The sequence below is a fragment of the Paramisgurnus dabryanus genome, chromosome 22, assembly GCF_030506205.2.
Source record: "Paramisgurnus dabryanus chromosome 22, PD_genome_1.1, whole genome shotgun sequence".
In the NCBI taxonomy this organism is placed as follows: Eukaryota; Metazoa; Chordata; class Actinopteri; order Cypriniformes; family Cobitidae; genus Paramisgurnus; species Paramisgurnus dabryanus.
This window is the reverse complement of record NC_133358.1, coordinates 10,234,952-10,245,926: the sequence shown is the minus strand read 5'-3', so window position 1 is coordinate 10,245,926 and position 10,975 is coordinate 10,234,952. Positions and strand designations below refer to the sequence as shown.

Here is a 10,975-nt window from a genome sequence, read left to right as displayed (position 1 = left end):
TTTAGTTCAATTAATAGTTAAACATTTTCAGAGTATTTACAAAGTATTTTATTTTGATGTAGTCATGTGGATATTCCCATTAAGAAATGTGAATAACCAGCAGGCTAAAGCCAGAAATAGTGAAAAGCACAGTTAGAAGAAAGCCTTCGTTGACATTAAAATCCTCAGTGGTTCAGTATGAACTGGGAAGACCAATGAGAAAAAGGAGGAAGCCTGTGGTTCCTTCACTGCTTTATGATGAGAAATTTAAGTGATTAAGATTTTGACAGGGTGAGCATACTTTCCCTTATGTATTGTATACAGCTTTTCAGAATATTTCAACATATTATAAGGAAACATGCATGCAAAGGCTGCATCCCAATTCACATACTTTTAATATGCTTAAAATGTATGTATTTTTTTTTTGGTCATGCCACATAACAAGACGCTGCAGTTCTGATATTATGGCGGAGAGAAAGTACATGTTGTATCTTCTTCGAGTTTGTAGGGTAGCATTAGCATCTAGCTAACATGCACCTCAAAACCATCTCAATATTGGGATATGTGAGATATGGGATGCTCCACTTCTTATTCAATTTAGTGTGAATAACATGAAAATTGGGATGCAGCCAAATAAATGCATAAAGAGTCTGCATGTTGTTCATCCTCTTATGTTGGCCAGTAGAGGGAGCAGTTGATCTACTGTAGGACCTGTGGCAGTTACCCTCTTAAAGGGATAGTTCACCTAAAAATGAAACTTCTGTCATCATTTACTCTCCCTCGTGTTGTTACAAACCTGTATTCATTTCTTTGTTCTGATGAACACAAGAGAAGATATTTTAAGGAATGTTTTACTTACAGACAAAATATTCTTCGTGTTCATCAGAACAAAGAAATTAATACAGGTTTGTAACAACATGAAAATACGGTCATCATTTATTATCATCTCAAGTGTTATGGACCAGATATATAATAGTATTAGCAAATAGGATACTGTCATCAAACTATAAATAGATTACCATCAGTGTTTGCTTGGCTTTTTTGCTTGATATCCTGTCTATTTAAAATAGTAAACTGCATGACATTCTGTAAGACTAAAGAAACCCTTTAGCACTAAAATTTGTTCATGTTCTTTCATCATGTTTTGTTTTCATCATTTCAGGGATGTCCCCTGGCTTCAGTTGAGAAATCTTGGGTAGTATGTTCTGTATTAAAGGGAACAATATAGACATGCGTCATTGTTTTGTCGTAATGATCACATGGCATCCATATGTTCCCTCTCAGGTCCTTTCTCTTCTTAAATCACAGACAAGTTTGAAAGTTTTCAATTGTTTTTGAAACTTTTAAGTTATTAGTGTGAAGTTCATTTCAGATTTGACATTTCCTCATTGTACTGTGAATTAAAGACTTTCAGTGTAATCTCTGGAAATCTGTTATGGCACTGCCAGTTTGTTCTGCGTGGCATGAAAAAGATGTCAACATTGATTTACGTAGTTGTATTTCTTTGTACAGCCTAATAAACCCGTTACATCTGAGGAAGAGTTTCATTTCCATGGTGACGATGATGAATCTATAGTCATTTGTTCCAGACTCAAAAAAAATGTAATTTATATATGCTCAACTTACATTTTTCTTAAATTCATACATGGAAAAAGTTAAGAATATTTTGTATTATTAAGAAACTACTTTTTTTAGGGTTGTTTTTCACAGTTAACAGTTCAACTTACCATAAAATACAAATATTAAATAAAAAAATATATATATTTTAAAATCAGTAAAATAACTAAAAGCCTTCCTTCTGATAAAATAAATAGCCATAAGTAAGTTAATATTTAAGAAGTTCTTAAAGTGATTCAGTGGTGAAAATAAAAATGACACCATGATTATTTTACCTTCAAGCCATCCAAGACATGCATATCAGTTATCTTTCAGATGAACACAATTTGAGTTATTTTAGTAAATGTCTTTGCTCTTCCAAGCTTTATAACAGTAAAAACAGGGTCCATGACTTTCAAACCCTAAACAGTGCATCCATCCTTCACCGTATGAAGTAATCCATATGGTTCCAGGAGGTTAATAATGGCATTCTGAGGGTAATCGATGCAATTTTGTTTGAAAAATATCAACTACAGTTTTATTTTTTAATAAATGCTTACTTATACGCTGGATGTCTAGAATAAAACATTCAAAAGACACTCAGACTCTGGATCTTTATTTCAGTCTCGCCTAGAAATTAAACTTCTGTTACACAATCCTGATGAAAATTAGGTTTTGGGTCTTCAAGTCTGTTTAAAACCACATATACGGTATCCATCGACATATAAATATTCATGATGTAGACAGCAAGATAGTGATTTGGTCACACACACAACAATAACCTCTTGCTAGTTAAGCATAAACCATAGACTTATTGCAGACTCGAAATAAACTACCAAATAAGCTGACAGGTTCAAAATCGCCACCGCAACTATATGGAGGACCAAACTTGAACTAATTACAAATAAATAAATGTAAAAGGAATAAATGACCTGACTAAACAAATACAAATCATAGTGCTGAATCTTATATTTCTTACTAATAAGTTTATTTTTGTATTATTTAAAATATTTTAATGCTTTCATTTATTTTTCACCACACACATTTATTTCCTTATGAAAATAGTTTAAAATCCATTTTTCCATATTTATGCTTTTTTATATTTCTGTACTTTTGTTTGCAACAAGGAAATCTTTGTGCACCTCCAGCTCATCATTGGTTGAGAGCTCATGTATAGAAACATCATATCTAAGTAAACCATAGTCAGAAAGTTGAAAATAGTAGTATTATGTGCTTCTTCACCTCATCATCATCATCAAGTCTGGAAGCATTAATGTCATCAGAATGTAGTTTGATGACACAACTGCATGATCTGGCTGCTTTTCACAACCGATGGCTGCTATGAAGAACGAAACCATCAAAAAAAAAGCATGATTATTTAGTCAGTACAAAAGAGATATATTTAAAAATAAATAAGCGTAGAATAAAAGGAAAACTTTGAATATAATCATTAAAGTCAAGACTAAACTAAATTAATAGTTGTTTTTTATTTGTTTAACCAAGCAATTTATTTATTTCTATTTTTACATGTATTTTTAATTATTGCAGGTTTGGTCCTCCATACAACTGAATCCACTGCAGACACTAATAGCTGTATTTTTTATTTTTACATTTATTTTTTTAATTATTGCAGGTTTGGTCCTCCATACAACTGAATCCACTGCAGACACTAATAGGTGTATTTATTTATTTTTTCATTTATTTTTTTAATTTTTGCAGGTTTGGTCCTCCATACAACTGAATCCACTGCAGACACTAATAGGTGTATTTATTTATTTTTAAATTATTTCAGGTTTGGTCCTCCATACAACTGAATCCACTGCAGACTCTAATATGTGTATTTATTTATTTTTTCTATTTTTACATTTATGTTTTAATTATTGCAGGTTTGGTCCTCCATACAACTGAATCCACTGCAGACACTAATAGGTGTATTTATTTATTTTTAAATTATTGCAGGTTTGGTCCTCCATACAACTGAATCCACTGCAGACTCTAATATGTGTATTTATTTATTTTTTCTATTTTTACATTTATTTTTTAATTATTGCAGGTTTGGTCCTCCATACAACTGAATCCACTGCAGACTCTAATATGTGTATTTATTTATTTTTTCTATTTTTACATTTATTTTTTAATTATTGCAGGTTTGGTCCTCCATACAACTGAATCCACTGCAGACTCTAATATGTGTATTTATTTATTTTTTCTATTTTTACATTTATTTTTTTAATTATTGCAGGTTTGGTCCTCCATACAACTGAATCCACTGCACACACTAATGGGTAACTGTGATGTTTGCTAGAAAAGTTGACCTTAGTTAGAATAAACACCATATGTTTTACTTATAATAATAATAATAATAAATGTTTTATTTTTATAACTCCAGTTTCTAAAATTCTTTTTTGGTACAAAGTTACAAAACAGTATGACCCATTGAACAGACTGTATTTATTTGTGTTGAATTTATTATGGCTATACAACCGTGACTAAGGTCCATTTGGTAAGGTCACTTTAGTCAATAGACAAGTTTAAGCGTATGATGATCAGTTCCCCAACAGGAGGTTTGCATGAAGAGTACATGGTCCTTTTACATCAGTCACATATCAGGGATGTGTTACGCACATGCAAAGCAATACTCAAAAAAAAAAATGTGTGTCTTAAAAAAAGCATAGAGGAACACCAAAGCTTTGGTTCCAGCGACTGAGATGAAGGCACGATAAAAACAAACTACGTGGTCGGACTATCATGCTGAACCAGCGGCATTCAACGACAAATTGGTCTTAATGAGACCGCAAGGAAAACACTTCCCCTATCTTTAGTTGTTAGTGTTAAAGGCCATATGCCCAGATGCTAATATGGATACGTTGCATGGTATACAAAATTATATACGAGTTTAGTTTAGTACTGTGTTTGGTCAAGACCAAGAAGGTAAAATCTGGATCCTCAAGCAAAACTAGTTACAATTCCACAGATGCTCCACATCTCTGAAGTCCACTCCAACCATAACATTTACCATACTATACTCCGGGAGCTTCAGCAATCTTTCCACACACTCCCTTAAAAATCCCCATACTTCAAGTCGTACCCCAGTCCGACTCCAAAACAGCTGGAGAAGCGATCACGGTCATAGTGATGAGAAAAGCTCAGTCCAGGGAATAAGAAAGAAACTTCCATGTTGTTCCAAATTCAAACCGAGACGTTCAAACATCCTTATCTGCACAATTTGACATATAAAGGCCAGATCCTCAGTGACACATCTCTCAGCACCTTCAGCCATTTATCAACCCGATGGAAAACATAAGGAAGCATCTCTGTGGATTTCGATCGCAAAGCGAGGTTGGTTCTTCCTTCAGCGAACAATGCTCCGTTCATGATGTATGATTACATTTCATTGACCTTCAAAGCTACAACACGTGTCCGTTCATCCGACTGACAATCCTATTGTCAACCAAATGAGTATCAAGCGAAGCAGAAAAGCCGAACATCATTCACCCCACGTCAAACAAATGTACGAGCAAAGATAACGAAAACCGCACACCTGTGAAGCCGACTACATCATTGCCTCGATCAGAAAAGACAGCTTTATGGGTTCAATACTGACTCAGAGAAAAGCACTACTGTGGTTCATCTTCGGGCAAAAAAAAAGATGATGCACAACTCTTGCACATGCTCCCAGGTTCATTCAAATACAAGAAACAGCAATCACAGCTTAGCCTTTTGACATGGTAAAGATGGTATAGTACTGTATAAACACAAGATACCTCATAAATATAGGACTTGTTGACAACAGTACAAACAGCAATGTTTTGCACCAATTTCGATTGTCAGGGAAGTTGAACTTATGTCATTTTTACCCCTCATAAAGTCATGGCCTAAATTAAGGCTTACATTGGCAATAACTGAATCATTTTGCAGTTGAAATCACAAGACTTAAACTTGAATCGGATGAATCACTATTATTCGAAATATTGCGACAAATCCTCATAATAAGCAAGTTTTGGTCACTCACTTTTATTGTTTGAGCATTTGGCAGAAATATCGATTCCTAATAAATATAGCAAATGACGTTAAATTCACTTTGTGTTGTTCAGGCAATGCAGGCAGACACAGACAGTGTTGTACAGCCTTCTGCCTCCATTTCAACTTTACCAGCAGAAACGTAAAAGACAAAAAAAATTCGTTTTCAAAAACAACCAATGTAAAGAATATACATGTGTATATATTATCAAAAAAATACCTAGTTTGTCATTCCTAATACACGTTGACATCAAAATCCATTGCATGACCTATGATCTAAACATACTGTATTTTGATACTTGGGCGTTTCCCACAATGAAATTCCGAGCGAATAAACGGGAGTCCATTGTCCGTCTGTACCTCCCTTTAATGGAATGCTTGATATTCCCAATCTGTCTGTCTGGAAATGTAGTCTTTGTTAACTGGGTTCTCCTACTGGGATCAGGAGGCGGCGAGAGCCTTGACCAGGTAGAGTTTGTCACCCTGTTCGCTGGTGAAGATGGGCGCTTTTTTGTAGTGTTCCACCAGCTCCTCCATTGTGTTGAACTTGCGTTGTCCGATGCAGTACAGATTGTCCTTTAGTTGGACTTTGAAATGCTTGTTTTTGGACGGAGCTTTCAGCGATATTGAAAAGTCATTGGGCTAGAAGAAATTGTAGAGAGAGAAACAAAAACTGTGTTAATACAGATTCCTTATCTGGTTGTGGGCTACTGGTTACGAAAAAGAATCAGTGACTAAGAAACAAAGGATTAACATTGGCATATGTTGCGTCATAACACGACTACACTGCAAAAAATGACTTTCTTACTTAGTATTCTTCTCTTGTTTTCAGTAGAAATATCTAAAAATTCTTAAATTAAGATTCATTTTCTTGATGAGCAAATTGACCTAAGAAAATAACTCTAGTTTTTAGACAAAACATATCAAATATAAGTGAATTTGTGCTTTAAACAAGCAAAAAATATTTTTTTTCTTGAATATACTTGATACAAGAAAAATTCAGCAAAAAATGTCTTATACCATTGGCAGATTTTTTTTGCTTGTTTTAAGCACAAATTCACTTAAAGTTTATATTTTTTTTGTCTAAAAACTAGACCTATTTTCTTAAGTCATTTGCTCATCAAGAAAATGCATCTTGATTTAAGGATTTTTAGATATTTCTACTAGAAACAAGACAAAAAGACATTTTTTGAAGTATATGCTTCTGAAAATGCTGTACTTTGCAAAAATGACTCTTACTTAGTATTTGTGTCTTTTTTCAGTAAAAAAAATCTAAAAATATCTACAAATTCTTAAATTAAGGTTCTTGATGAGCAAAATGACTCTATAAGTATAGTTTTAGACCAAAAATATAAGCATAAAATAAATTATTGCTTAAAACAAGCCAAAAAAATCTGCCTATGCACTGCAAAAAATAATTTAAGAAAAAACATTTTTTTTTGCTTGTTTTATGCACAAAATCACTTACATTTGATATTTTTGGTCTAGAAACTAGACTTATTTTCTTGGGTCGTTTTGCTCATCCAGAAAAAGCATCTTCATTTAAGAAGTTTTAGATATTTTTACCGAAAACAAGAGAAAAATACTAAGGTTTTTTTTAAATCTTTCTTTCTTAAAATGTTTGTCTTGTTTTCAGTAGAAATATCTAAAAATTCTTAAATTAAGATGCTTTTTCTTGATGAGCAAAATGACCTAAGAAATAAGTCTAGTTTATAAACAAAAAATATAAAAATGTAAGAAAATTTAAGCTTAAAACAAGCAAAAATATCTGCCAATGGGGTGAAAAAAGTTTTTAAATTTAAGCAAAATTTTCTCACCCCATTGGCAGATAATTTTGCTTGTTTTAAGCACAAATTCATTTAAATTTTATTTAATTTTTTGTCTAAAAACTAGATATATTTTCTTTCTTGCAGTCTATGCTTCCGAAAATGCAAAAATTACTTTCTTACTTAGTATTTTTGTCTTGTTTTCAGTAAAAATATCTAAAAATTCTTAAATTAAGATGTATTTTCTTGATGAGCAAAACGACCTAGAAAAATAAGTCTAGTTTTAGACCAAAATATAAGCTTAAAATAAATTGGTGCTTAAAACAAGCAAAAAAATCTGACAATGCGCTGCAAAAAAATTATTTTCAACAAAAATATTCTTAGTTATTTTTGTCTTGCTTTCAGTAAAAATATCTACAAATTCTTGGAAGATTTTTTTGCTTGTTTTATGCACAAAATCACTTAAAATTGAAATTTTGGTCTAAAAACTAGACTTTTTTGGGGTCGTTTTGCTCATCAAGAAAAAGCATCATAATTTAAGAATTTTCAGATAATTTTACTGAAAACCAGACAAAAATACTAAGATCCTTCTTATTCCATTGGCAGATTTGTTTTTTGCTTGGTTTTAAACACAAATTTGCTTAAATTTAATATTTTTTGTTTAAAAACTAAACTCATTTTCCTAGGTTATTTTGCTCATCAAGAAAATACATCTTAATTTAAGAATTTTTAGATCTTTTTACTGAAAACAAGAAAAAAATACTAAGTTAGAAAATCATTTTTTGCAGTGTAGGTTTTGAAACAGTGCTCTTGCATAAGCCTCGGCAAAGTAAAATAGAGAACTATGATGGTGACTACACAGCTGTCTAGTTAAAAATAAAGCACCCATTTCAAAATTTTTACACTTGGGGCTTTTCCAAATTATTCAAGACTAGTTTTTCACTTACAGAAGACTCGCTATCCCGGATGAGAAAGTCTCCCTCTACGCCTCTCTGGTTAAGTGCCACCTCCGCCTGATGACGCGTCACCTTTCCGTAGTACCACTGCTTGCCAGCGAATCGTCCGCTGGAGGAAGGCTCAATGTAGTCACAGTCAGGCGTGGGCGGCCCGGCCGTGCTGGCCGAGTTGTGCGACTCCTGCAGCACAGTGACGTAGTTTTTTGGCACGAGTCCCATCTGACCGTCGGCTTTGCGACACTTCCACCACTCCGGGTCGTTTTCCGGCTTCTCCACAACATCCATAACCTCTCCCTTCTCGAAGTTCAGCTCCTCGTCGTTGCCCGAGCTGAACGGGTAGAGTGCCTGTACCGTGTGCAGCACCCGATTGCCGTTCGCACTGTGAACGACGGCGGATAACTTCTCCGACAGCCCGGCAGAGTCGTTGCACGCCGATCCGTCGGCATCCTCCGTCACGTAATTGGATGGGAACCAACCTGACCGGCCGTTGTAGCTCCCCCTCCACCAACCATCGCTGCACTTTTCCATGACTATGACCCTCGTCCCCTTAACCAGTGACAGCTCGTCTTCCCGCTCGGCATTGTAGCTGAATTTGACAAGCGCAGGGAGGTTCAGGTCATACAGACGTTCGCCGTTGTCCTGGTAGAAGTCAGAGTCGGCATTAGAGGCTGTGTCACGCATGCCTGCTTTCCGTTTCACCTTACCGATTCCTGCAAAAAAAAAAGTACTGTTAGGAGTTTGATCGTACATACCAAGCGTGCCGCTTAAGCCCTGAAAAGTGAAGCCAAAACGTCTCGATCGCCCCCCCAGTGACTGGTCCCAGTATAGGTCATAAACCCCGCCTCCCCCATGTTATTCAATGGGACTTGAGACCAACTAAAAAAATGAATTACACTTCAGTTATCTTTTTTCCGAAGCTGGTTTCTGTCATTTACTGTAGTTTTTATCACGCTGATGTTAATTCAAATGTTTGTTTTTAAAATAAGTTTGTGTTTAGTTAGTTATTTAATAATATAAAAACTGTGGCGTCACGTCATGATTGACAGCTGTGATATCGTGTGATATGCGCATTCTACGAGAGCGAGGGCGGGGTTTTGATTTCACGGCTTCACTTCCTGCTCACTACTGCGCATGACTGGTCCCGAAATCACTACTGCGCAGACTCAAGACTCAAGATGTCAGCGCCATATCGGGACCCTGGCGGCTTCACTTTTCACCAATGGAAGAGAGCGAACAGGCGTCGTCCATCTTTTTTTACAGTCTATCGTACATACAAGTAGTCAAATTACATTTATTTGAAGCAACTTGGGTCATTTTGAACTTAAGTACAACATGAGCAACAGAGACCACCAATGACGTGACCATCCTGAGCAGTTCAACTCGAGAAGAGTCCATCTGATTTTCCAACAATATCTTCATTGCACTGCATTCTGGGATTGTCTTATCTATCAAGGATACATGCTTTACTGCATAAGAATTTGTTTTTATAAGCTACTGAATAAGTAAAATATTTTAAAATGATTGAAATATCACAGATGTGCATATCACAACATGCATATTGCAAAGGTTTCCAAAAAATGAATGATTTTAATACTTTATAAGGTTAATATGTATAGTCAAAATTTTAACAAGGAGACTGGCAAACGGATGTTAGTACTTGTGTGTGGTCAGATGTGTGGAAGATAATAAGCGATTCAGAAATTGTGAAACATATTTTTGTTTTATATTTTCATTTCTGAAAATTTTTAAGTTCAAACTAGGGGTATGCGATAAACCGGTAGTAGGGCTGTCACAATGATTAAATAATTGTCTCCATCGCAAATGTTTGACCTCATCGCAATGATTTCAGATCACAAAAAAAATCAAAGCCATAGCCATTCAATACAGTGGAAAAACAGCATTTAAAGAAATGCTGCAAAACTTTGAACTGCCAGTTAAAACATACATTTCAAAAACAGCAATTCCGAATTTAGGGAAGTGAAAGATGCTATTCCTAAGCTAAGATGCTATTTTTTTTTTGCACCCACTACAGACATGTGGTCCAGTAGCCTCCTAATATGACCTTAGTAGGATAATGTGTGAAAATAATTTCATGAACAAACAAAAACTAATTATGAGAATTAAATGTTGAAGCAATAAAACAGACAAATAATCAATAATCGGCAAAGCCCCAAACAGGCAATTAATCGTCATAATCCTCACAATTTATTAGACAATTAACCGTCAGCCAAATTTCATAATCATGATAGCCCTAACCGGTAGACATGATTAACCGGAAGAAAATTGTTGGACTATCGTCTCTATCGAGGTTACGCACCCACGTCACGCTCCTGTGCGTGTGGTAAAGAAAACGTTTCTTTAAAACGTTTGTACACGTATTTAAGCACAGCAGTTTTAAAACAAGTTATTTTAAGCCATAGAAACACAAACAACAGATCTAAATGCGTGCACTGTTTCTGTCCGTGATAAGCGCGCAAGTTGCGTATCAGCTGTTCATTAAGCTCGTGAGCATTTTTGCCGCTTTATTGGTAGGGCTGTGACGATTCACCGCGTTCCCCATTAAAAAGACCTGCCTGAAATCGATTCTGAATCGCAAGGCTCTGATTCTGTGTTTCATGCACAGCTTGTGCGTGTACTATGGCTCTGTGATCAGTAGGA

General features: G+C 35.0%; 1 protein-coding gene across 3 annotated transcripts in view; it reads right to left on the bottom strand.

Annotated features, from left to right (window-relative positions):
* Positions 1-2,175: 2,175 nt before the first annotated feature.
* Positions 2,176-10,975, bottom strand: part of nck1b (NCK adaptor protein 1b) — a 112,061-nt gene continuing 103,261 nt past the window's right edge. For all 3 annotated transcript variants that reach the window (XM_065294735.2, XM_065294734.2, XM_065294736.2), the window contains 2 exons: positions 8,309-9,027; positions 2,176-6,237 (listed from right to left, as the gene is read on the bottom strand). In XM_065294735.2, coding sequence (XP_065150807.2) covers positions 6,037-6,237; positions 8,309-9,027 — 920 coding nt within the window. In that variant the 3' untranslated portion in view covers positions 2,176-6,036. The remainder of the gene's footprint in view (positions 6,238-8,308; positions 9,028-10,975) is intronic.